We start from the raw sequence: 27,192 nt of genomic DNA, 5'->3' as shown, positions 1-27,192 counted from the left end.
AGCCCCATGGAGGAAAAGGAGAGAGCCCCCCTGGAACACTGGTATAACGTGGCAGACGTGAGTCAGTTTCCTTATCTTCAGGTAGGGCCTGAGATGTGCTGGTTGATAGGAAGCACCTGTAGTACAGGTGCCCCAGGACCAGGTTCACAAGTGAGATTCAAAGGAATTCCATCTCTGAGTGATAGGAGTCCAGGTGGATTTCATGTCTTTATACCTCTATGAGTTACCTTTAAAAATACATATATACGTGTGTGAAGAGCTTATGGTGCTTTTACAATCAGAAAGGGAAATAAAGTTCTTTTTCTTTCGGAAGGTTATAGGAGATAATGGGGAAGTTTCTGGCATGTGATCAAGGCTGAATGTTTCCTTCCCAGGGGAAGAGCACATTGACATTGGGTACATCTGGGTAAAGGGATTATGGGTGATTCCCCGCCCCCCCACCAAAGTTACCAATGACTCATGATCAGAAAAAAAAAAGTTATAATGAAAATAAGCTAAGCTTTCATGATTTTTTATGGCTTGAGCTCAGGCAACAGGTACATGAGGAAAGGCAACATGAGAACCACAGAAATTCCACCATAAATGGGATCTCCCTCTCCCAATTCTTGGGCGAACTGGGCTTTCTAATGGTGGTGTCTAAGGTAACAAGTAGATAAACACAAGGGAGCCAGTGTTTGTGTAATCCAGAACTCTCTGATTTCCTTTTCCTCACAAGGAATAAGGAGGTGACATAGTTCCTTTAGAGACTGTCAGCTGTAAAACTCCAGAATAGAGATCCCCTCACCCCTCCCTCACAAGATTGAAAACCAACAAATGAAAGTGTCATTGAGTAAGGTTGTCAAATTGAGCAAATAAAAATACAGAACACCTCATTACATTTGAATTTCAGAACAATAATTTTTTAGTGCAAGTATGTCCCGTGCAATATTTGGGACATACTTAAAGAATGTTTTTCTGCAATTTGAATGTCCCTGGGCATCCTGTATTTTATCTGGCAGCCCTCATCTGAGAAGCATCCTCCCGGTCTTGTGAGGTAGGGGGACCCTTTATTTGCCCTGGAACTTGACCTAAAGTGAAGTCTGAGAAATAAAAACCTTCATAAGGCTTCACATAGTTCTCTTACTTGATGGAATTATGTTCCTAGCCCACCTTCTTCCTGCAAGGATTGGGGGGGGGGGGGGGGCGGGGAGGGTCCAACTGCAGCAGAGAAAGCTACATCTATGTGACCAGACCCTGGTGTGCCTACTCTCTTGACATTCTCTTTCCTCAAGACAGGGTGATTTAGTCCTTTTAGATAAAGAATTCAGGACTCAGAGAAGGGAAGTGACTTGCCTAAAACAACCAAGCTTGTGAGTGGCAGAGCCAGGATTAGAACCCAGGTGCATCCATCTCTTTGGTTCAGGGGTTCTCAGCTGTGGCCGCACATGGTGATCACCAGGGGCACTCTGAAAACCCCACCTATCAGCGTGCACCAGACCAATTCAATCAGAACGTGTGGGAGTGGCCCCCAGGCATCTAGGTTTCTTAAGGCTCTGGTTGTGATCACAAGAGTCCCCTTTGCACTGGTGCCTATCCCTCTTCCCGGCTGGGTGCCAAGCTGAGTTCTTCAGACGTGCCAGTTCAAGGCATGGTGTCATCACCGGACCACGAAAGCCCCTTCTCTTGTTTCTTTTCTGCTTCATGCCCAGCTGCCATTCTATACTCCCGTTCACCCCATCCCCTGCCCAGATAGGCACCACTCTGGTGTTCAGTATAAGCCCTTGGATGTATCTTTAAAAAACACGTATAGTTTCATATGTATATATGGATGGGACTGTACTAAGAATCTTACTCTTTTTTTTTTTCCACTTGCCCCATTTTCAGATTTATCTGTGCTGCTGTGTATCTGGTCCCTTGTTCCCTAGCAGCTTCCACACTGATGGACTAGGTGCCACCAGCTACCCCCATCCCTCCCCACCCCCAAGCAAACTACACTGCAGTGCCTTCTCCCACAGGGCTGCATTGTGGCCCTAGGGTTTACCAAAATTCCCCAGGGGACAGACCAGGATGGCCTTGCTAGATCTGGAGCAGTCCCATCCTGAGAACCTGTGATTTCTCTACTCCTCCGAGCCAAAGAGAAGGGGCTGAGCCCAGGCAAGTGACAAGTGAATTTAGTAGTTCTTAGACCCATGAGAGGAAGGTTTGGCCAGGTTTCCCCCTCCCTCCCCTGGCTCCTCTGAGAAGCTCTTTCCTGGAGCTCTGGAATTAGGCCCCATGCTGTCCTGAGGCAGCTCTGTCCCTCTTTTAGACACCTCAGTAGTGGTCACTGTCACAGCCCCTTTGTCCTTCCTCTGCCCAGTGGTGGAAGGCTGTGGCAGACCAAATAAGCAACATCAGTCTAAAGCCATGGCATTGAAGGCTGTGTTGTCAGAAATCTTAGTTGTAAGTGGCAAAAACCGGTTCAATCTTGCTTAAGGAAAACAAGATGTCTCATGACTGAAAATGCAGGGGAACACCTGCCTGTAAGCCTGGCTTGATGCAGGAACCCAATGAACAGCACCTGAAATACTGGCCTGCCTTTATTTCTTACCCTCCTATCATCTTTGTTAGCATCATTCTCAGCTGAGCTCTCCTTTGGGGACCGGAGGGCGGGGGGCAAGACACCAGCAGCTTCAGTACCATGTCCCATCATATTAATAAATCCAGCAGGAGAGCTGCTCTCCCAAAGGTCTAGCTAAAGTTCAAGGTTTAGACTCCTTGCTCTCCATGGCCAGAAGGATGGGATAGAGTGGCCAAGTTAAGGCCTCCTTCTCAAGGTAATCTGTGGAAGTGGGAGGTGGGTGTGAGGCAGTTCCCTCAGAAGAAAAGCTGGGTGCTGGAACCAGAAACAACAGCTCTGTATAGGCCTTGTAGGGGAGTAATTTACCCTTGAAAGCCTTGAGCCCCGTCTGCCAGCTTTACCTGGGTGTTATCTTCCAGTCCTCATAAGAACACTATGAGGCAGGAAGTAGCATCACCCCCCATTTGCAGATCAGCACGGATGGATAATTTGGCCAATGCCACCTAACAGTTGGTGGTACTAGAGTTGGTGTTTATTGTTTATTAGTGTTATGAACAAAGTGTTTGACAAGGACTTGCATTTATGGATCCAGATGCAGGGCCTAGAGATCAACTGTACCACCCCATGCTTCAAGTGAGGAAACTGAGGCCTAGAGAGAGGCAGGGACTTGCCTAAGGTCACCCAGCTGATAAGTGGTCATGATAGGCAAGGGGGTCGGGCTCAAGACCCTGGGAGTTGCCTCAGCACGGGACCTGTGAGCACTCCACATCATGCAGGGGGGACTGGCTGCAGGTGGCTACATCCAGAGCCTCACTGGGGAACAGCACGAAGTAATTGGCTTTTACAGTTAATATTTTCTTTCCAAAGAGTCCAGGCCAGCACCCACCTCCCTGCCCCAATAGTAAGGCATTTGCCTGGCAAGGTGGCCTGAAGGATTGTCCTTTCCGAGTCTGGGGTGAGATCTTCAGTCTGTGGCCACTGGCATATCCTATTAGGGACTCCTGAAAGTCTACTCTGTGCCAGGCACAGTGCCAAGCACACTGTTATACCACAGATCTACCATTAACTTTCCCCACAGGCCTATGAGACAGGGGTGAGGGTCCTTACATTGCAGATGGAAACTGAGGTCGCATCCAGGACTGGCCAGGGTCCAACAGGTCTGTCTCTCTGGTTCAGTCTTCTTTGCTTGGAAAAGCATGAGTTCAGTGGCCCACACACCTGGCATTCACACCCTTTTTTGTTAAACCCCAACACCCCTGCCTTGCTGCCTGCCCTCCTGTGGCCAAGACTCAAAGAGCTCTGTTCCTGTATCCTCCTGCCTGTTTGGGGACATTGCTCCTATCATTTGTCCCTTTCTCCAGCCTCACTTTCTCTCTCGCCATAGGATTATTCCCATGAGCACACAAAAGAGGTCCAGTAGTTTCCATTAAAAACAAAACAAAACAAAAAAACGCCCTTGACACTCTCTTCCACCAGCTACTTTCTCATTTCTCTGCTCTTCAGAGCAAAATTTTCTTAAAAATATCTATATGCCACCCTCTCCACTTCCCTCTCCAGCTCATCCCAGTGATCTGTATTTAATTTTAAAAGTTTAGTGTGAAATTTAAAATGCAAATAGAGGTCCACTTTCTTTAATGTACAAAGTAGGAGTAGAACCAGTAGTAAAATTATACATTTGTTTACACCATTTACATATATATATATATATGGTCAGATATAATATAGTTTTCCACATTAACTTTACTATTCAAACAATAGAAAGTGGGTAGCAATTTAGGAAGTATGAAAGGGATAAACCTCAGAAAGACTTTTCTACCATGTTTATTCTACGCTGCGTATGGCTGTGTGCTCACTTCTCCACTGCACAGAATTCAGCTGTGTATAAAACTGAACCCAATCAGAAGCTGAAGGAGACAAGAAATGATGGGTCGATAGCCTGATGCACCGTCATACAATTCAGACGATGGTACAGCTACCAGCTTGTAATTTTTAGGCACTGCAAACAAGGCTTTCTCTGGAAGTTGAACCAAAACCAACTTAGGTTCTGCAGGCTCTAATATGTACAGGAAAAAAATCGATGCTGAGGAGGTTCAAAATTTGGTCTCTACCAGTTACCAATGCAGTCAGCAATCGCCCAATCTGGCAGGACTCCATCTTGATGACCAGTATCTCTGTCAGCATTTTAGTCCTTCAATGTCATCTTCTGGGTTAAGTTCACCACCAGACACTTTGAAGAAGGTTGCTCCCAACTGTAACAGTGGCAAGTGGGGTGGCTGGTGCTCAGGTACGACCTCACAACGATTTTATCCAATTCCTCCCTCATGCACTGGAATCTGGCTGCTGCCAAGCTGTCCTCACCATTTCACCACGCTTGAGCCTGCAAGCTCTCTGACGGCTCCACGCTGCCAGATCCACAGCTCAGCCCCGTCCTCTTTCCCGGCCTTTCACTTCCAGCACAGGTGATCTCTCCCAGCCTCTCTCACCTGCTTGTGCCTCCTGGCTTCACAAGCCCCCACTTTTACTCCTGCCTCCCTGGCTGCTCCTCCTTGGCTTCCTTTCTGGCTCCTTCCTTGCTTGTCTCCATATGCTGAGAGCCCCAGGGTTCTATCATCAGCTTTCTTCTCCATCATGTAATACAACATGCATGTAGAAAAGTGTACAAAACGTCTGTGGAGTTTAACAAACCATCCTAAAACAAGACCATTTCTCCACCTACCCTCTTTCTCCAATGATCCGAGCCCATCACTGGGGCCTTGAATCCCGTCTTTAGGCTGCTGGTGCCCAGGTCCATATTCCCAGCCCTGACGCCTCCCCTGAAGTCCAGACTTCCTTCTACCTACTCACATCTCCTGGCATCCAAAAGGCATCCCACACTGAACACATTCAGGCAGCCATCCCCACTGTCAGTGAAGGGCACCACCCACTCGGCTGATTGGTCCAAAACCTCATGAGTCATCCTTGATTCCTCTTTTCCTTGCCCTGCATCCATTCTGTCAGCATGTCCTGGCTCTTCTGCCTCTAGTGCATGTCCTGAATCAGTCCTTTGGAGACAATGAAGTGACTGATGGATGGTTCCTTCTGTCTCTAACTCTTCTAGCCTTCCTTCATTTTCGTCTTCACACAAAGATGGGGTTTCTCTTGGGACATAAATTCTGCTTTACATCCAGCCCCAGACATATTTGACCTGAGAGAGCTACTAGGGAAAGAAAAGAAAGGCAACAACCCAGCTTTCTCCCAGGTCCAGGGAGAGTGGGAGGTTGGGGAGCCAATCCGAGTCACCCCAGTCTCCCTGTGCCTGGCCTGGGACTGCTGCTCCGTAGATGTTTGGGGAAGGGGCAGAACGGTTGGACTCTTCCCCTCGGGGGTCACATTAGGCCCCCTGGGGACTGCAACTCCAAGAGCCACTTGTCCTGAGGCTGAGTCCACGTGCTAGCAGCTCAAAGAGCTAAACAAGGACAGCTGAACTTTGGAAGCAGTACTGCTAGTGGTCATGGGGTCTGGTTTTGGAGTCACGTAGCCTGAGATGGAATCTCATTATTGGGATCACCCCTGGCTGTGTGACCTTGACTAATTCACTCCACCTCTCAGAGCCTCCCACTGTGAAAAGTGCCCGTCTTAGAGAGCTGTGTGGGATAATGGGGAGGATTGATGAGGATAATGCATGGAGTTGCATCTGGTAGATTGTGTCTCAAAAAAATGGCTGTGTATATTTTCATCAGGCCCAGAGAGCGGGTCACAGGTTAGAAATCTTGATAAGCTCCCTTGGTGGCCTTTAGATACTGTGGCATTTCTGCCTGTCACCAGCTGGTTCTCCACAGAGAATCTCTTGAGAGATGGATTGTCAAGTGTCAGGCCTAGGCCAGCACTGTGCTATCTTGGGCCTGTCTCACTCAGAGACGCCTGGTGGGGACAAAGCTCCTTGCATACAGTGAGGAGACCCAACCTTTTCCGAAGGGCTGCTGTGTGCCAGGTACCAGGCTGAATGCTGTCACGTATGTTGTCACCCCAGCCTCACAGACTAAGCTTTCACCTCAGAGATGCTGTTCCTTCACACAATCTATTCCTTCTGTCTGCAATGGCTACACCCCACTTCCTAGGCACCACTTCCTTGGCCTTCAGGCCTTCACTCCATCATCACCGTCAGGGAGGCCTGTTCTGACCCTTTCTCAGGCCTCACTTCTGATCAAGTCTCCCTTGTACACAGACTCAAAGAACCCCAGTTCTGTCACTCCCCGGTTGCATGACGTGGGGTAGCTCACTCTGCATCTCAGAGTCTGCGTTTCCCCCACTGAAACATGCCCATTTTACAGAGCCATGGAAGACAGCATTCATCACAGTTTGTACTTACACGGTTTCGTGCCTAAAGTCTGTCTCTCCCACTGGACTAGCAGCTCCACCCGCACAGGAGCCATGCCTGCTTCTTCACTGCTCTTCACTCAGTGCCCAGCACAGCATCTGGCACGTGGCAAGTACTCTATACATTTTGATCAAAAAATGTTGAAGAAATATGATAATAATTAACATGTTTTGAGCACTTACTTTTGTGCCATGTTCTGTGCTACACCCTTTATTTAAAAAAAATTTTTTTTAATGTTTATTCATTTTTTTGAGACACAGACTGAGGATACAAGCAGGAGAGAGGCAGAGAGAGAATGAAACACAGAGTCCAAAGCAGGCTCCAGGCTCTGAGCTGGCAGCACAGAGCCCAACCCAGGGCTCGAACCCACAAACTGTGAGATCATGACCTGAGCCCAAGTGGGCTGCTTAACCGACTGAGCCACCCAGGCGCCCCTGTGCTACACTCCTTATAAAAGCATCTGCTTTAATCTCTGTAACAACAGAGACCAGGATTAAGCCATTTTAAGCTGAAGAAGCTGAGGCTCTGAGAGGTTAAGTGACTTACCTCAAGTCACATAGCCACGAAAGGCTGAAGCCAGGACTTGAACCATCTCCACAGGCCATGCTCTTAATCAGACTACTGCACTGAAGGATGGGCTCCTATGTGGAGCTGTCAGGGGCAAGGAGGAGGAGCACTGGAGTGGAGGACGAAACAAACATTGGCAAGGACACAGGCCCAGGGCCTGCCACAGCCAATGCCTTTAGGCTTAGCCTAGCAGGATGGGTGGGGCAGAGTCCTGGGAAAGCGTATCACATCCCACACCCAGAGGCTCTGCCAGAAGTTGACGTCTACACCAGAAACATCCACTATCTAAAATACCTTTTCAAAAAAATACTTTAGATTTTCACATATGCCTTTGTTTTACTGATTACAAAACCAATACATGTTCATTAGAGAAAAATGAAAAATCTGCAAACTTTATAAAAAGCAAATTTCCATCCAGAGATAACCAGCATCAGATTGTTATGTATATCCTTTCTGTACTTTTTCTTTTTTTTTTTTTTTTAATTTTTTTTCAACGTTTATTTATTTTTGGGACAGAGAGAGACAGAGAATGAACGGGGGAGGGGCAGAGAGAGAGGGAGACACAGAATCGGAAGCAGGCTCCAGGCTCTGAGCCATCAGCCCAGAGCCCGACGCGGGGCTCGAACTCACGGACCGTGAGATCGTGACCTGGCTGAAGTCGGACGCTTAACCGACTGCACCACCCAGGCGCCCCACTCTGTACTTTTTCTATGCACCCTATACATACATTTCCCACACAGTTAGAATCAAATAATATATTCACTTTTAGATCTTCTTTTGTTCACTTAATGTTATATAATGGGTGTTTTGCCACATTAATAATTGAAAACAATTTTTTAAAATACAGGTTTTCTGGTGATAAAACTTTGTGGTATACATATTTATCGTAGAAGTATTAGTTAACACACCAGTAGGCTACACAAACAGGTCTATGAACCATGGTCTGAACTTGGATGGCTAGTTTATAAAACCTGTAGATTTTTACAGGTGGGGTAGGGAGTAACGTAACAGATTCTCACTAGGGGCTATGGCATGCTTTTTGAAAAATCATCTTCATTATTATGACTTAATTTTATATTTAGAAAACTAAAGAGAAAGAAATCCTTTTTTCCATGATATAAACTACAGAATGGTAACATTTAACAAATCTTAGCCAAAAGGAGCTGGTTAGAGAAGTTTGAAAAACACTTTTTCTTGCTTTACCTATTATGGTTAATGAGAATATTTTTATCACTAAAACAAGAACTTCACAATACTTTAATGACTGTTTCTTTCTTCTCCTGATTTGTTATTCAGAGTGGTCATCTGTGTCTTTCAGAGACCTCATTCATTCATTGATTCATCCAATAAACAGTGAAGGTTCTTTGCCCAGCAATCTGCTAAGCCCTGACAACGTGTTGGTGAACAGACAGGCAAGGGCTCCCATTCTAGTTGGGGAGACAATCAACAAGTAATTTACCAAAGTATAAAGACCTGTATTACCTAAACGAAACACTACTTTTGTTCCTTTTACTTAACTATATAATATGTAGTATCGTGAACATTTTTCCCTATCACTAAAAATTATTCAAAAGTATTTTCAGGACTTTGACTTAAAACTCTTAAGTTTTCTGTCCTATAAAATGAGGCCACCTCTTACACATTCCATGTTTGTGCACCACCTAGGCATTGGGCTCCGTGCTGCCTTCTTTCAGAGTCAGCCTGTGCTGAAGAGCCAGGGTTCTTGTTGTGGCTTTGCCACAGTTGCTGCGTGACCCTTGGTCACATTCCTTAACCCCTCTGTGCCTCACCTCCCTTCTTTGCTAGATGGCTGGTAATAACGGAACATACCTCACAGGCTGTATGAGGACTGAGATAACACGTGAAAGGAGCTTAAAGTAGCACCTGTCACAAAAGGCCACAAATAAAGAGCAAAAGCGTTCACTTTTTCTTGGAGCTTATGTTCTAGTTGGGGAGGCCGACAACACAGGGTTTTCAGATTTTCCAAAATGTGAAAACCTCTGGAATGCGGCAAGGAAGGAGGGAGGAATAAAAAAGAGCGAAGAAGGGAGGGAGAAAAAAAGGGAGGAGGAAAGAAGGGGAAAACGGAGAAAGGGCTGGATCTGCCCATCCCAAAGTCAAAAGGGTTATGCTTAATCAGATTCCGTGCACCTGCGGTTCTTAAGTCAGTACACACGTGAACTAGAAAAGTGGGGGGCTGTGCGGGGTCGGGGAGGGGACCGAGGCCTGTGGGCGGCGGGGCGGGGGGGGGGCGGGAACTCCCCCGCTGACGGCCCGCACCCTCACCGCCCCCTTCCGCCCCGGCGCAGAGAGCGCGTTCGCCGACACGCTGACGCCCGCGCGCCTCAGCCAGGCCCGCTTCAGCGCCTGCCTGCCGCCCAGCAGCCACGACGCCGCCAACTTCGACAACAACGAGCTCGAGAACAACCAAGTGGTGGCCAAGCTGGGCCACCTGGCGCTGGGCCGCGCCCCGGGCCCGCCGCCCGCCGACGCCTCGGCCGCCGCCATCCCGTGCGGGCCCCGCGAGCGCCCGCGGCCCGCGTCGTCGCCGGCGCTGCTCGAGGCCGACCTGCGCTTCCACGCGACGCGCGGACCCGACGTGAGCCTGTCCGCCGACCGCAAAGTGGCCTGCGCCCCGCGGCCCGACGGCGGCCGCACGCTCGTCTTCTCCGAGCGCCCGCTGCGACCCGGCGAGAGCCTCTTCGTGGAGGTGGGCCGCCCGGGGCTGGCGGCGCCCGGCGCGGTAGCCTTCGGCATCACGTCGTGCGACCCGGGCGGGCTCCGGCCCGCCGAGCTGCCGGCCGACCCCGACGCGCTGCTCGACCGAAAGGAGTACTGGGTCGTGGCGCGCGCCGGGCCCGTACCGAACGGCGGCGACGCGCTCAGCTTCACGCTGCGGCCCGGCGGCGACGTGCTCCTGGGCGTCAACGGGCGCCCGCGCGGCCGCCTGCTGTGCGTCGACACCACGCAGGCGCTCTGGGCCTTCTTCGCCGTGCGCGGCGGCGCCGCGGGCCAGCTGCGCCTCCTCGGTGAGTTTCCCGACCGACCGCGCGTGCGCGGGGTTTCCCCGGGAGCCCGAGGGTACCGCTGGGCAGCTCTAGCCACCGCAGGGGCCCAGACTGGAGCGTGCATTAGCGCCCTCCTGCCTCCACCTAGTTTCTTGATTCAGTAGGGCGGCCCCGAAATGCGGTTCTGACAGTGCGCCAGGGATGTCCATGCGGCTGCCCTCTCCCCCCCTCCCCCCGCGCCCCAGTCCCCACTCTGCCCCCACCGACCTAAGTTCCCGCTGGGGTCAGGGCCTGGAAGGCTTTATGCAGTCGGTAAATGACCGGTACAATTTTTCTTTCTGTTGTTCTATTATATCACTTACTTGTCTTTTACCTACGTAATGCATATTAAGTGTAGGAGAAAAAGTTAACACAACTATACTTAAAAGGGGATATAAGAATAACACTGCCCACAGAAAATGGAACGGAGGCTTGAGCCATCTTATTTTAAAATGATTCTTGCCTTCATTCATGCCACAAATGGACACCAAGCACCCACCAGCTGTGGGCCAGGCCCTGGGCTCCAGGATGGGGCATGGCAGAGGACAGGACGCAGGCCATGCATAGGAGGAGCTTAGAGACACAGCTGAATGGAGAGCTGCACTGTGTGATGTGTGCCACCGCTGAGGGGCTTTTCTCCCTCTTGGTGAAACAGGGGTGGTGGCCAGGGAAGGTTCCCAGAGAGCACAGCTCCGTTTTCATGATTCAAGAAGTCGGTCCAAAGGGTAACAGAAACGGTGAACATTTCGTGTTATCTCGTTCAGTTTTACACTCCTGATGCTTCTATGAAACCAATATCATTATCCCATCTCCAGATAAGAAAATTGAAGCACAAAGAGATTGACTCTCCCAGGCACATAGTTGGTCAGCCATGAAGATGTTGGGCAAATCACAGACCCTCTCTGAGCCTCGATTTCCTTCTGTGTAGGGAGGGAGTAGTTACCTGCATCCTGGCATTGTCATGAGGATGAAATGATGAGGTGCATATAATGCTTTCAGCAGGTGCCTGCCACCTACAGCATGTTTAGTAAGTTGTATTAACAGTGACTGCTGTTTGCAGGAAGAGGAAGAACGAGGAAACAGTGGTCATCACTTGTTGGTTTAAGGGATGACCATAGTCATCATTTACCCTGAGATGAGTTTGCCCAAGTTCCCACTGGGGCTTTGGCAAGAACTAAGCCTAGAGTCAGTCTTTCTTGCCTTCCTCCCCGGCACCTCTAGAGGAACCAGGATGAGCCCCTGAGTGGTCAGGAAGAGAAGGTAGAATGGAGGCAACTGCTTTTGGAGGCCAGGGATTTGCCCTCCTGATTTCTACCTGACAGCAGCCCCAGCACTGCATTATCTGTCCATTCATCCTCAGGGTAAGGGAAGGAACATCTATCTCACCTAAAAAATAACCCATTATTATCTGAAGAATAGCTATTGCATAAATAGCTGTGAATGCAAAGAAGAAAACTCATTTGTGTCGAACACTACTAGGCAGAAATCTTGTAGTTGCAAGTGACAAAACCCCACTCAATGTGCCCTGTACCAGAAGGGAAATGTATGGTTACACATACCTCAAAAGTCTGGGAATGTATTGGATGGATTCAGCAACAGCCGGATGTAGGTGTTGAAAGCATGTAATCGGGATCCCATCCCAAAGCTCACTTTCCTCTCTTGGCTTCACTCTCAGGCAGGCTCTACAGTGCCAGGCTTACCTCCCAATGGGTGGGCGCCTTCCTTCCCAACACCTGTAGTGTTTTAGTGAAGGCCTCTTTGACCTTAGTTGGGTTAGGTAGCCTTAACTGAATCATCATTGAGACGCAGGGGTGGGAGATCTTATTGGCCTGGCCTGAATCATGTGAGTGAGGGTGAAGTAAGTGCTTCAAAACAAAATCCTGGTACTGTTTCTGAAATAGACAGGAATGGAGGCTGGGCAGGCAAAGAACAGATGTCCACCACACATGTATGATTCCATTAGTCCTTAGCAGAACCCTGGGAGGTAACTCTTATCCCCCCACTAGACAGATGGGGAAGGTAAGGTGCAAGAGTGAGGAGCCAGGGACTAGCAGAACAGGGCTCACCCCCCCACACACGCACTGCCCCTGATGGAGTCTCTTTGGTCTCAGGCACCCTGCAGTCCAGCCCTGCGACCACGTCTCCATCAGGGTCCCTCAGCGGCTCCCAGGATGATAGTGATTCTGATATGGCCTTCAGTGTCAACCAGTCCTCCTCAGCATCTGAGTCATCCCTGGGTAAGGAGGTATAAGCCCTAGAGGGGGTAGGGGCTGGCAGCCGGCCCGGCTCCTTCAGCTGGGCCAGAGCCTTCCTGAGGCTAAGCAAGGATGGCCACCTTTCCCCCTCCTCTTCCCTGCATCCTCTCCTGTCTCAGCTGTACATTCACCTGGAGGGAGGAGAAATCGAGCTCTGGTATCCCAAAGGCTAATGATGGGACTTGCTTCCTGGGGGAAGGAAGGAAGGAATGGGAACAAAGCCCAGAAGAAAAACCCCAAATTGGTATCTCACAAAATTGTTTCCCCACAAGTTCGGCCATATAAGCGCTGCCTTCCTGGGGTTACCCCAGCAGAGCCCACCTGAAAACCACATTACTGAGGTCTGTCTTGTTCTCCCTTTCTACAGTGACGGCACCCAGCTCCCCGCTGAGCCCCCCAGTGTCTCCCATGTTCTCCCCACCAGAGCCGGCAGGCAGCAAGAATGGCGAATGCACAGTGTGCTTTGACGGTGAAGTGGACACAGTCATCTACACATGTGGACATATGTGCCTATGCCACAGCTGCGGCCTGCGGCTCAAGAGGCAGGCCCGGGCCTGCTGTCCCATCTGCCGGAGGCCCATCAAGGATGTCATTAAGATCTACAGGCCGTAGCCTGGCCTGCCAGTGGGCCTTGGCCAGAGCAAGGTCACCTTTCTGAAGGCCCCTGGGCCAGGCAACCACCATGGCCGCCAAGGAATCCAAGGGCAGTGGCCATCCCGTCTGCCACTCTCCAATAGTGGGCAAGGCGTGACAGTCATGGAGATGAGGCCCTGGGGGTCTGAGCCCAGGCAAGGGCTGCTTCTGGCTCAAAAGTGCTTTGCCCCCAAAAAGGCCGTCCCAAGAGCAAGCTCAGGAACTGCCTAGCAGACCACCCTGTCCCTCGGTGACCTCTCAGCTGGGAAGCAGCATTCTCTGTGCAATGCTTTTTGCTGGGGTTGGGCTGAGTGTGTGTGAGAGAGGGTGAGGGGAGGGAATGGACAGAGAAGAGAGGGAATGTGTGAGAGAATGAGTGAGAGAGAACGCGTAGGTATTTATCCAGGGATCCTGGCTCTAGGAGGTTATTTAACACTAAGGAATGTGCAATCCAGAGCCCAGACGGTAGCGTGACTAGAAATTGTTCACTTTCTGGGGCTGTCACGGCAGCTGGTTTTGAATGTATGAAGCCTGCACCTAAACAGAACCCCCTTGGGTGGTATAGAAAAGGGACACTCGGATTTTCTAAAGGAAGGCAAAAATAGCTCATTGTTTACAGCTCCAAAGCAGCAACGCCTTGGGGGGGAAGGTGGGTGGAGAACATAAAAGAACAATTTGCTTTTTTAGTTTCTTCCTCGGTCCTGGAGGGGAGTTTTGATGGGTGCTATGGCCCGCCGAGAGCTCTGGGTGGTGTCATCCCCAGAAGCCTTTTCACCCTCTTCACCCCCTTCACCCCCTTCAGCCCCGGACAGCCTAATAAGAAGCACAGTGCACCTCGACTTGGTCCCTAGATGCTTTTCACCTGGTCCACCCCTTGCTGTCACCGAGGAGAAGACAAGCAGCAGGTTCTCTTTGCCGGGGGGAGGGAAAGAATCCTGGAGGCAGAGGACTCACCTGGAATTGGAAAGGCCACTCCATCTCCCAGACAGCTCTCCACATTTCCTGCTGTGACTCCCCCCGGGCCTGGCATTCACCAGCAGCTGTTGGCATCACCAGGGCAACCTGCTGGTGAAGTGGGAGGAGGAAAAGGCTTGCAACCAGTTCTGACTCTCAGCTTCTCTTTTGCTGCTGATTACTAAGATGTTAATTGACCATTAAGATGTTAACTAATAGCTTAGATATTGAACTGCTGACATCGAGACTCTTCCCCCTTCCCAGGACTCTCTGCAGGCATTTCCCCTGTCCCCCACCCCCCTCACCCTGCCTAGGCCCATCTCTGCAGACTCCCAGACCATCTCTGGGCTGATGGGCCGGCCCGGGGCCTCTCTTCCCTTTTTGTCCCCAGTTCTGGGCCCAACCTCTGCCCGGTCTTGTGCTGTATCTTTCAGGAAGCCCCTGGGCGTCTCTGATTCTCAGTTACCGATCCGTCCAAGATGAAGCCCAGTACCTGCCCACTGCAGAACCTCTGGGAGGCCCCGTATAACATGTAAAAAAGTCCAAGACACCCTGCAAAGAATGGGTATCATTTTTTATCACAATTCCTAATCTGTTCATCTGCTGAACAGATGACGGCTGGGAAAGAACACCCAGAGAGTTTTTGCATTCATACGACACATGTTTGCTGGGGCTCTGGGGACCCAGAGCCCACCCCAGTTGGGCCCTTGTCAAATCAAATCCTATAAGCCCAGGTGGTCTTCGTGATGCTCTAGGTCTTGGGCCCCCTGCTTCTCTGCCCGGAAGTGGTCATCGTGTTCTGAGCTGATCTCAACTTCAGAACGCCCACTCTTAACTCCTGCAAGAACCCCTAATTGGTTATTTTCCCCCTAGTGAGTCTGGGAAACATGCCCACATTTTACTTTTGTGATGAAAGTTTTGGGGGAGCTACTGGAACCCCAGAGTTTGCCAGTATAAGAGCTGGGGAGGCTAGGCAGCACTCCATGCCCAGCTGAATTTGGCCTGCAGGAGCCTTCCATTTCCCCCATGGGTGATGTGGGCACAGGCCATGTGGGAGGGGACCCATGACCTCCCCTACGGGACTGGTACTCCAGGCAGCAATGCCCCTGACTGGATTGAGCCATTCACAAGCTCTGGTGGTCTCAGAAGCCAGCAGGAGGCAGCTTGTCTTTCCTGCCACTTGCCTTTCCTGACCATCTCCCCTGGGTTCCAGCCAGGGTCATGTACAGCCACCGTCAGGAAACCAGTGACCGAGGGCCTGGACCTGAGGTGGAGCAGGCCATGCTCCTGGTGACCTGTTACCTGGAACGAAGGGAGAGCTAGTGGCCTGTTTAACTTGCTCTGCAGCTGCTATAAATAGACTCCCTGTTTCCAAGAGGAATTAAGGGGGTGTTTATCTTCTAAAAACCAGACATTTCCTGATGCTCTAAACTGTTTTATTCAGTGCTATAAAGGAACTAGCTGCTCACATGGCCCTCACATGGCAGAAGAAAGAGGAAAGGGAACCCCACTTTTTTCTTTCACATCGTTACGTGCCTTGGCATTGGGCTAGCGAGGCATCTTCATGCGTTAATTCTGTGAGGCAGGTCTTGTTACCCCATTGAGGCGTATCGAAAACACCACTGATTATAAAATACACCATTTTATGTACTGCTAAGGGGAAAAAAAAGGCTGCCAATTCTAACTGCAAGATGTCACAGCTATACAATTCATTCTAATCAGAGACTTGAAATGTGGAAAAACTGTGCAGCTTAGGACTGATGAAACGCAGGGTTGTGCCCACCTGATGGATAAGGGAGCCAAGGCCCTATGAATGAAGTGACTTGGGATCAAACTCACTAGGTGGCGGGGCTGGGACTCAAACATAGGAGTATCTGGTGCTGACTCCCACACTCTCCACTGCCTGGCCCCAGCCCCCCTAAGCTTGAGACTGCCTTGAGTTTTCTTTTTTGAAACTTCTCTGGGCAGTTCCTGGGGAGAGCCTGGGCACCCGCACCTGTATGGAGAGTTCCAGCTCTAGGCTGTGGTTGCTCTGCCACCCATACTCTGGAAGGACACGTGTCCCTCCTTTCAGGCTCACCTTCCCACTGCCCACCTTTTCCTGGCAGAGCTGAGCTCCGTGAGGTCCCGGGTCCAACCTGAAGGCCTCCTTTTGTTACACAGGAGCACACACATGAGGCAGCTTGGGAGAGCAAATGAGCGCCTCGTTCTGCCACCTTCCTGGGCCTCAGCACCACCACCCCCTCAAGCAGGGATTCCAGGGGTAAGAAGGGGGAGACCAGAAGACACTCGTTTGTTGTGGTCTTGTGCCTATTTTGAGCCATCAGAGAAGCTGGGCCATTTCCAAGTCAAAACAACCTCCTTTTTCTAGTCCATTCCCAGAACTGGGAGTCTTCTGGGATTTAGCCTCACAGGGCAGCTGCTCCCCGAAGTGCAGCAACACTTTGCTCAACACCCACTCATCAGCATGGCCTCTTCTGGACGCGGTGTTGGGAATTGGGACTGAAGACAAAGCCTGCAGGAAGCAGATTGTCCAGAGCAGGAGATGGACAGATGTGTAAACTTTTATTTGATCCCTCTGGTGTTGGGGCCTATACTAGCACGTAGTAGGTACTCATTAAAGGTTACTGAAGGAATCAGAAATCAAGTTATGAGTGCTCAGGGGGTTGGTAAAACATCACACTCACACACACACACACACACACACACACAGTCATTCAACAAACATCTGCTGAGCGCCTACCAGGTGTGGGGTGCTGGGAATGAAGAGCTGAGAGGATAGCCCTAGCTCTACCTTCAGAAGGAGAGGCATTAACAGGATAATAAGACACTGGGGACAGAATCCTTTGGGGTTTCTTGGCCATTCTGTTGCCTTCGGGGATTTATCCTGGTGAGTGCCCACGACTGCTCTCCTGACCCAGAACCTCCTGCATGCTTCCAGAAGCCTCCGCCGCATTAGAAATGCCAGGCACCTTGCAGTCAGTGAGCTGCCGCCAAAATGGCCTTGGGCAGAACCCTCAAAGGTTCCACTGCTTGATGATTACCTTCAAGTCCCGCCAGGGAGACACGTGGGGAGAGGCCTACCTGCTCCTTTCAGGCGGGACGGGATGCTGGAATCAATCCCCGAGTCCCCAGACAACCCCGTCAGTTCCAGTTGAGAATGGGCTTGCACAAAATCTCGGAGAATGAGAGGCAATAACCTCCCCCTGCTCGATCCCATCTCTGCCCCGGTTTTGGCAGAGGGACGCCCGCTCAGGAACACGTGGCCTCCTGGCATTTCTCAGTATTTAACTGTGTGTCTTTTCCAAGCCCTAATGAAATGACTCGTACAACAATCTGTCTGTGCCTTATGAAAGTGTCTGTGCACTTTTTATCCTTTTTAAAAGCAACGTTAAAAAGTGGGCAAGGGACTAGCATACATGGTAGTGTTCTAGAAATATGTGCTAATCACTTAAACCCTTCTGCATTATGTTTTTGATGTAGGAGTGATAAAGTGTACGTCTCTCATCCCATCCCCCCACTACCTGTGTACAGACCTTTTTAAAAATGTCTCTTATTCTTATTTTTCTGATTCAATACTGTGACTTCTCCAATACAATCTAATCTTTGGGAATCTGTAATAAAGGTTTTAAAACTTGGGGGTGTGGTTGGGGAAGGGTTTGCACTGGTCCCGTGTGTTGTGCTTTGCCTGTTGTGTGTTTTGGTTTTTGTCTATTTTTATCTGTTTTATATTAACATAATTTTTCTGTTTAAAAAACAAATACAACTTTGGCTTGTTAAAAAAGAAAGTTTCTTCAGTACTCAATTTTAAAAATCACAACTGCACATACCGTTGGGGAGTGAAGGTGAGGGATACAAAGCATTGCCAACCTTGAGGAAACATCTTGCACAACGCCCAGAGAGTCCTGAAAATGTTTGATCCTTTTGCCACCTAATTTTGTGAAAATATCACAAGGAAAGAATTCCAATCAAGGACAAGCTCTGTATGTAAAGCATTGCAGCAGTATTTATAATGATAAAAAATTACATAAGCCACCCTAACTTCCAACAGCCAGAGTGACCTCGCCAGAACTCTTGGTTGCAAGTGACAGAAACCAAACTCGAACTGGTTTAAAGGGATTAAAAAGCTCAGCTAACTCAAAAGTCCAGTATCATGAACCCAAGAACCCACTTCAGGTACAACTGGATCCAGAATCTAAAACGCCGGAGCAGGTCTCTCCCCCTTCTCGCCCCGCCCTCCAGAGCCACTCTCAGGCAGGCTCTCGACGCAGCTGGCCACAGCGCAGACGCAATCCATGTCCTCCCCTGCGTGGGCCCACCTGGATCACGTGTCCCTTCCTGAGCCAATCACAGAGGCCAGGGAAATACAGCGGTCTGATTGGCCACCTAGGACATGCGCTCAACTCCCTAGCTGCTACCCTAGAACTGAATTGGGAATCGCAGTCTCCGTGGGAAATTTGCACAGCGAGGACTGAGTGTGGGGCAGGCAGGAACAACCCAGCTTTTCTCTGAGAAACGTTGAATGAACCATGATATACATGTGGATCCAGTTACTAGTATACATGTGAAGCTAGACAGCCTCGTCCTCACCATGACATTGGGCAAGACACTTAAGGTCTCTGTGCCTCAGTTTCCTTATCTGCAAAGCAAGAATAAGAAGAGCTCCTGATTTGAGGATGGGTGTGAGTTATTGAGACCACGCTGGTGATATGCTAGGCACAGCATCTGCCACTCGGCAGGGAGTTTATAACACGGGAACGTGTTACGTCAAAATATGGTGGGAAAATCAAGATATAAAGTTGTGCATACACTCTGATCTCATGGAATTAAAAACAACAACCAACAGCCCCCAAACCTGACTGTGCATTGGAATGACCAACAGGAAGGAAGCAAAATGTCCAGGGGGGGCTGTGTCTGGATAGTGGTATTATTTGACTTTCCCCCACCGCGTTTTCTAAATTTTCTCTAACGACGAATTATGACTTTTCATTTAAACTTGTTACCCGGAAAAATGATCTCCCTTCTCTGCAAAAAAACCGATGAAAACAGCTAGCCCTTGCTGGAATTCTTCAGGAATTCCCAGGCTGATTGTCTGGAGTTTGAGATCCAAATTTAGTCACAGTGGAGATAAAGGCCTGCAAGCTTCCAGTGGAGGCCAGGCCAGGCTGACCAGTTTGGTTGGGCTTCCTCCAGGCGGGGCTGCAGGGCCCAGATTTCTGGAGGTGGAGCCTTGCAGTGATATCAGGATTAGGGCATGGGGGGGGGGGGGGAGAGGGGGAGGGAGAAGGGGGAGCTGCCCAGACCTGCTTTTCCCAGCTTGCCAAAACAGCCTGGGTTGGTGACACTGAGTTTTGGGAGAAATGGGGTAAGAGAAATTAAGTTGCATTTCTGAAGCAGAAGAAACCAGGATGTTCGTACTTCTCTCAATGAATCTTCACAACAATGTCGGTCTCCTCTCATTTTATTGGTGAGGGAACCAGGGTCCCTCCAAGGTGAAAGAAGGATTGGACCCTAGGTGGGCCCGTTCCAGAGCTAAGGCAAAATGTGCCTCTCAAAGATCTCACCCATTTCTACTAGGCCAGGGGACATTTTCATAGGTGCCATCAAGATTTCTTTTTAATAAAGAGGGGGGGGGGGGAAGGCCATACTAATCTAGACTTTGGGTTGTAAGAGACTGAAACTCAACTCAAGAAGGACATCTTGGGGCGCCTGGGTGGCTGAGTCGGTTGAGCGTCCGGCTTGGGCTCAGATCACGATCTCACAGCTCGTGAGTTCGAGCCCCATGTCAGGCTCTGTGCTGACAGCTTGGAACCTGGAGCCTGCTTCAGATTCTGTGTCTCCCTCTCTCTCTCTGCCCCTAACCCACTCGTATCCTTTCTCTGTCTCTCTCAAAAATAAATAAACATTTTTTTTAATTTTTTAAAAAAGGCATCTTAAGAAACAATTCACACAACTAAACAGGTCAACTCCTGGCTTCAGGAATGGCTGGATCTAGGTGTCCACATGATATCATCAGGCATCTGCCTCTGTCTCAGTTCTGCTTTCCTCTGAGTTGACATCACTCTCAGGCAGGCTCTCCCTTTGTGAACCAAGATGGTCTCCAGTGGCTCCTCACTCATATCATACCAGCTTAGTGACCCTTTAAAAACCTTTCAGGAAAAGTCCTGGGGTGTCTTTCTTTTGACCCCTTGAATCAAAAGCCCAACCCCTAAACCACTTTCTGTCACATACGCACGCTTGACACAAAACCGAGTATGACATGACCCTTGCCCTCAAAGACCAACCAATCCAGAGGGGAACACTCATAAACAGAGTGCTCAGACCCGTGTGGTTCTGAGGCTGCCAGGACAGATCAAATTCAAGACATAAAGGCTGAAGATCATTCAGGGATATAATTTAAACATCCTTCTTTCTCCTGGCTGTTCAGGCTTTCACTGATGCCTGGGTCATGCTTCCTGGCACATCATATTTCTCTAAGGTTTCAATGTACGAAGCCTGTGCCCTGACCCTCACCACCACCTGACCGTTGCCACCCTGATGCCTGAAGCACAGCCAGCCTCAGAGGAGTTCTGTACGGAGACTTGTCTTTCCCCCTTTCCCTGGGTTCCTGCGGACAAGCAATCCTCCACAGGGATAATATCATCTGATGAGCACGTACTATGTGGTGAGGACTTCCATTACATCTCCGAATCCTCACGACAGCTCTTCGAAGTATCATTACTTCCATCCTGTAGGAGGGGAAACCAAGACTTCAGATTAGGCAACTTCATGCCATTCCATATGGCCTCTCAAAGACAGAAGGATTTCGTCTCTTTCTTTTTGGTCTTAGTTCCCAGGATCGAGACCCAGTGGTTTCCAGGGACAAAGCGTCCCGGAACATAGGCACTGCGATTTCGTTGATCCCACAAACCGCCCGTGAGGTAGATACTATAGTCCCATTTTACAGACAAGGGGAAAAAGGCTCAGAGAGGGCAGTGACCTGCCCCAAATCACACAGGTGTGAGCTGTGGAGTCAGAATTTGGCCAGGCCTGACGCTTTCCACAGCATCACTGTTTGTGGGTAAATTGTCAGAAGGAGGCTGTGGGGGGAAGGAGTAAGAGGAGGGGGAGGAGAAAAGAGATGAAAGGTTGGGAGAGGGGGGAGGGAATCAGGCTGTGCGTCTAGAAGGACAAAGAGAGAAAGCCGCCCATCAGGGTCCTTGACTTACATAATGACCATTAGTCTAACTCCAGGGCCAGGGAATCTTCCCCTCTTCCTTCAGGCTCAATTCTCCTGGCTCTTGGAAGCTGGTTTTGGCTCCCACACAAGGACGTGGAAAACATGACTATTCCAGGCATCCACAATAGGAACAGAGCCCCGACCTTGGCTGTTAAATGCACCCAGGGGAAGCTTCCAGAAGCCCAGGGGCCGCTACATCAATACAAAGTGCCTGGGGCAGCCTAGTCTTCTGTCTCAGCCCTCTCCCCTCCTGGCTGGGGCCTGCCCAGGTGTAAACCTTTCTTCCTGGGTAGAGAGCCTCCGACTGCCCTCTCCTGCCTCTTCCCAGCTGCCAGGGGAAAGGCTTTAGCCATCCTCTGAGGAATCCAAAGGGCCTGCTTCGGAGCCCGCAGGACAGGCCTGAGTTCATGTCCACACTCTGCCCCAACAAGCAAGGCCACTTGGCCTCCCCGAGGGGCCTCCAGAGGTGCTGTTCATCCCAAAGCTTGTGTGGATGTGGCCCCTGGAGTTGTGCAATGAGGAGCTACCTCCCGTAGGTCTCACTTCCCTGCCTCTAGGTGGGGCCTGCAGGACTATCCCCTCAAGCCCGCAGAGGGAGGAAGAGCGGCTGATTGTGGCAGAAAATGTCCCCTGGGGACCTTCGCCCAGGGAGGCAGCATCCTGGCGTCCCAGCTTGGAGCAGCTGTTTCCAGTGTGTTGGTGCCTAACAGGGAGGTGGGGTGGAGGTGAGGGGATGAGGTACAGCACAGAAGACAGGCGAGCCTGGGGTCCAGGCCTGCCTCTTCCGTGGGATCACGAGCAAGTCACTGACCCTGTCTAAGCCTCAGTTTCTGGATCTCTGAGTTGAGAGGCTCTCAGCCCCCTCGTGGCTTGTCAAGATGAACCAACTGAGTCAGAAAGTGACTGGCACTTAGGGGGTGCTCAGTAATGGTGGTTATTGTTGTTACCAGTGTTAGAGGCCATTTCGCTTCCTCATCCCATTACCCGCCCCCACCCCGGCTGGGTGTTCCTTCAGGTCCTGTACTGCCTCAGGAGTTGGCCCCGCGACACTGTCAGCAGCATCTACAGGTGACCAGCACAGGGTCTACCAAATAGTAGAACCGCGGTATTTATATCCCCCGCCCCCAGGGTGCAGTTTCTGGCGTTAGCACACCTCCTTCCCACAAGGAATGAAAGCAAGGGGCAATCAGATGGCGGGGGCTTGCCAGGCCCCTGAGCTCGCCCCGGCCCCTCGCCCCTTGCTTGTTTTGGCTCCCCGTCAAGAATGCTGGCCCAGGCCTGGGAGGCTGACTGACCTCGGACTCCAGAGGGAAAGTCACACTTTTGCTCAACTCCCAGGAGCAGCCCTACATTCCAGGAGGGGCGTGGGAAGGGCCAGGCCTTGCCCTAGCTAAGCTGAGTGGGGAGCTGCCTGCAGCCTGGCCACGCTCATCGCCTCAGCACTGACCATGCCCACCTCCATACCCCCCAGGGAGATCTGCCCCACGAGGGAGGATTGGAGGAAGGGGGTGCCCCTTGCCACCCCAGGACAGAAGTGTAAGAAATTTCCCGGTGCGATGTCTCTGGCCTTCCCCATCCACCCCCGTCTCCCTTGCTAGCTAACGCTCTTCTCCCTTTTCTGGTGCCACCTCCCCCCACCCCCAACCTTCCAAAAAAAAAAAAAAAAAAAAGAACCCTCTCCATTATTCTGAGCAATTCTAATCTTCCTTCAGTTTCTGCCCTCCCTGAGAGATGGTCCCAGGTAGTCCCAGGGTTATCCAGATTTGACTCCAGGGCCATCCCTCCTGGCCAAGTCTTTCTTTCCACCCTGGGAGGGGTTCAGTTGGAGTTGTTCTTAACAGAGGCCAGGCTGCTGAACAAGGCTTCCCTGAGGAGGTCACACGAGAACTGGGCCTTGGGGGGTGGATAGCAGTCGGCCAGCAGAGACCGGCCCAAGCCCACTCTGCAGAAGGGAGCTGCCCCAACACAGAGGATTCGGGGCAGTTGTGCTGGAAAAGCAGACCAGGGCCTCGGGCAGAGGTTTCCTTCTGCTACAACCAGCCTCTTTTCCCCCAAGAGGTTCCCAGGACTCTGCTGGGTAGTGACCCCTAGGCAGGCTTACTCCGGAGCCCCAGATAGGGCACCGGGCAGTGGAGTTGCCGGGCCAGAGGGTCAGGAAGCAGGATGATCTTGTGAGGGCCCCATTCCGTTGGAACTAACTTTTCCCTATTCTCACCTTAAGGCCCAAGTCCCCAGGTCCAGAGAAGAGGGCTCTCTGGGCTCCTCCTTGGGAGGGTCCGGCAGTTTCTTTGCAGAAGATGGAGCACTGTCGCCCTCTAGTGGTCTTGGGGGAGGGCGCAAAGACTTGAGGAGAAAGAAACTGCGGGACAGGCCGTCAAGGTTCAAGCGCTGGTTAAGCCTGCTGCCCTCACCCCACCTTTAGCAGATCCTTGAGATGTCAGCAGATGACCTGAGAATCCAGACTCCTGCGAATGGCCTTGTGGATCCAGGTAAGCTTGAGGAGGACAAGCTAGGGTGACACTGGGGCGCGGCTGAGGTTACATCAGAGCCTGTGGTTGGGCTGAAGCTTTGGTGGGGACGGACTGGGGCTGGGACCCTGACAAGTTTCTCCCCCAGACCCTGCAGTCCTAGGAGAGTGCTAGCTGGCCCCTAACTCTGGTCCGCATCTCAGGCCACTGAGCTGACTGGCCCAGTCTAAGCCCTACACAAAACCGTGTGTCAGGCACACTGAAATTAAACACGTAGAGGGAAATGCAGTAAGAAGGAACCCTCAAGACATTATGCTAAGTGAAATAAGCCAGTCACAAAAGACAACTACCATACGATTCCACCTACATACAGTCTCTAGAGCAGTCAAATTCATAGAGAGAGAAAGCTGAATGGAAGCTACCGGGGGCCGAGGGAGGGGGCAGTTAGAGTTTAACGGGCACAGAGTTTCTGTCTGGGAAGACGAAAAATGTTCAGGAGATGGATGGTCGAGATGGCTGCACAATGAAGATGTGCTTCATGCCACAAACCTGTACAACTCAAAAACGGTTAAGATGGTAAATTTCACGTAATGCGTGTTTTACCATAATTTTTTTTGAATTGGAAAAAAAATCCTCAAATATAGAAGAGGAATGGAGGTACTGCTAAAACTTCCTCTGTGGCCATCGGGGGGTGACTCCCATACACTTGTGTCCCAGTCTGCTGGGGCCACCATACAATACGACAGACTGGGGGGCTTAAACAACAGAAACGTATCCTCTCACAGTTCTGGAGGCTGCAAGTCCAAAGTTAGGGTGCTGGCAGGGCGGGTGGGTGGTGACTCTCTTCCTGCCTTGGCAACGTGTCCTGGCCTTACCACCGTGCACACGCAGAGCGAGTGATCTCAGGTGTCTCTTCTTCTTGTGAGGACGGCAGTCCTACTGGATGAGCTCCCCCTTATGACCTCATTTAACCTTAATTATCTCCCCGAAGGCCCCATTTCCAAATGCAGTCACACTAAGGGATCAGGATTTCAACATACGAATCGTGGAAATATCGTTATTATTGTTTAATGCAGGAAGGGGCTGGAGAGTGGGAAAAGAGATCTGACAAGGCAAGGCGGCCGTCTAGAGAGTTGGCCAAGGAGAGCCCGGTCCAGGGAGCAAGTTTATCTAACACCGCACGCTCTCTGCTTCACCAAACTTGCCACCAGGGAGTGGGGCAGAAATGGATGTTGATGTTACGAGAGAGGGGCCAGGGTAAACCCAGGACAACGTGGGCACCCTGATCTAGACTGAGAGAATCAAGGGAAGTTTCTGGGAGGAGGCAACTCCTGAGGAGCATCTTGAAGGGGGAGTAGATGGTCTCTGGGTGGAGCAGAAAAAGAAAGGTTTTCTAGGTAGCTGGAACAGTGGGTGCAAAGGCCCTGAGGCAGCTTAATTCTGGCCTCGGTGACTCATTAGGCTAATAATAACAACAACAAAAAAAGTATATCAAGGAGCTGGTTTGGAGAGGATATATTCTCCACCTTGAGGATAGCTTTTGAATATTTCTTTTTAAATAATCCTTGCTATTTTCCCTTCTTCCTTTACATAAAATAGAAAACACCGAAGCCCTGATTCACCTGTTAAGCACCTCCCCAGAGCGGCAGTTGCAAAACTGATAAATTGCAAAACTGCCCAACTACTGCTAAGCAGTTAAATCAGATTAAATCAGGACAGTGAGTCTGCAAGGGCTGTTTATCCTTCTCTACTGGTTTGCAAGGGAAAAGGGAGTTTGTGTTCTGGGTGGGGGCTGAGATGTGGCCTCTGTTAACTCCATGACCCCAACAAAGTGATTGGTACTTGTTACCCTTGGTTTCTATAGTAACATAATAGTCATGCAATAGCCCCAAACCACCTAGACCTCTCACTGCAGGATCTGGGAAGAGTGAAACTATAAACCGCACCCCCCCCCCCCCCCCGCCCTGCCGATGGCCTTCGAGAACCCACCCACCTCTGCTAGAGAGAACAGTAACCCTATCAGGCTCAGGCCACCCCCTCCTTCATAGAGAAAAGAGAGAGGATATGTGGGTCCACCCCAATTCTGCCCCTCTGTTGTCCCCCTACAGTTCCCACCCTCATCACTCCCACTCTGCACTTTGGGGCACTCTGTGCCCCAGCCAGAGTAAGCCGCCTTTACAAAAGTGGAAGGCTCTTACTTAGGTTTTAAATATTAACTGAGTCGGGGCGCCTGGGTGGCGCAGTCAGTTAAGCGTCCGACTTCAGCCAGGTCACGATCTCGCGGTCCGTGAGTTCGAGCCCCGCGTCAGGCTCTGGGCTGATGGCTCGGAGCCTGGAGCCTGTTTCCGATTCTGTGTCTTCCTCTCTCTCTGCCCCTCCCCCGTTCATGCTCTGTCTCTCTCTGTCCCCCCCAAAAAATAAATAAACGTTGAAAAAAAATTAAAAAAAAAATATTAACTGAGTCTCCCTGACCCCTGGCACTTCCCTCCCTTACCTGGGACCTCTCCTCCCCTCCCCTCCCCTCCATACTCACTGGAAAGATGTCACAGGGCGAAAAGCAGATGGTGCAAGCGGTCAGCATGTAACAGATGCTCTAGGACCAGTCTGGGTCACTGTGTGGACAGCTCCTGAGTCCTAAGCCCACCCCCCATCCACATCTTGGCATGATACCAGCCCCTGCCACTTGGCCATGGCTTTGGGGGAAAGGGATAGCACCCCAGTGGAATGGGGTCTCAAAACGGAAATGAAGTTGTGAGGAAAATAAGCTCATTTCATGCTCGCCTGGGTTTACGGATTGGGATTCATGCCCGCTGTACGCATGCTTCCCTCCCCCACTGGAATGGTCGCCCCCGCCCCCGCTCCACGCGCATCCACTCACACACATTGCACCTGGGTCATGCCTATTCGCCCGCTCTCCATTCAAACCTCACAGTTTCCACGTGACCTGCCCCAGAAAGCCCTCCCTGGCAGACCCCACCCCTCCCCCCCGCCCTGCCAGGCTGGGTTAATCTGTACTAATTTGCTGACGTCTCTGCCTCCTTTGGTGAACCATTAGCTCCTCAAGGGCAGGGATGGGATCGAATCCACTCTTGTATCCCTGGTGCCCAGAGCGGTGCCCACCTCTTCGTAGGCACCCCCAGATGTCTCTCCACT

General features: G+C 50.9%; 1 protein-coding gene, 1 long non-coding RNA gene and 1 pseudogene across 4 annotated transcripts in view; 1 reads left to right on the top strand and 2 right to left on the bottom strand.

Annotated features, from left to right (window-relative positions):
- Window positions 1–18,140, top strand: part of NEURL1B (neuralized E3 ubiquitin protein ligase 1B) — a 39,076-nt gene extending 20,936 nt beyond the window's left edge. For both annotated transcript variants that reach the window (XM_045035476.1, XM_023259599.2), the window contains 3 exons: window positions 9,773–10,492; window positions 12,622–12,747; window positions 13,133–18,140. In XM_045035476.1, coding sequence (XP_044891411.1) covers window positions 9,773–10,492; window positions 12,622–12,747; window positions 13,133–13,377 — 1,091 coding nt within the window. In that variant the 3' untranslated portion in view covers window positions 13,378–18,140. The remainder of the gene's footprint in view (window positions 1–9,772; window positions 10,493–12,621; window positions 12,748–13,132) is intronic.
- LOC111558678 lies at window positions 4,155–7,501 on the bottom strand (annotated as a pseudogene).
- A 2,589-nt stretch (window positions 18,141–20,729) lies between the features above and the next one.
- Window positions 20,730–26,863, bottom strand: LOC123379550. 2 transcript variants are annotated; one of them, XR_006584128.1, is made up of 2 exons: window positions 26,573–26,863; window positions 20,730–21,080 (listed from the first exon to the last, which is right to left on the bottom strand). It is a non-coding gene; the product is annotated as an uncharacterized LOC123379550 (long non-coding RNA). The 2 variants fall into 2 exon arrangements; XR_006584129.1 differs by lacking the exon at window positions 26,573–26,863 and adding an exon at window positions 23,787–23,916.
- Between the last annotated feature and the right edge of the window lie 329 nt (window positions 26,864–27,192).

Source organism: Felis catus, chromosome A1 (assembly GCF_018350175.1).
Source record: "Felis catus isolate Fca126 chromosome A1, F.catus_Fca126_mat1.0, whole genome shotgun sequence".
Lineage (NCBI taxonomy): Eukaryota > Metazoa > Chordata > Mammalia > Carnivora > Felidae > Felis > Felis catus.
This window is presented reverse-complemented; position numbering and strand designations above follow the sequence as displayed.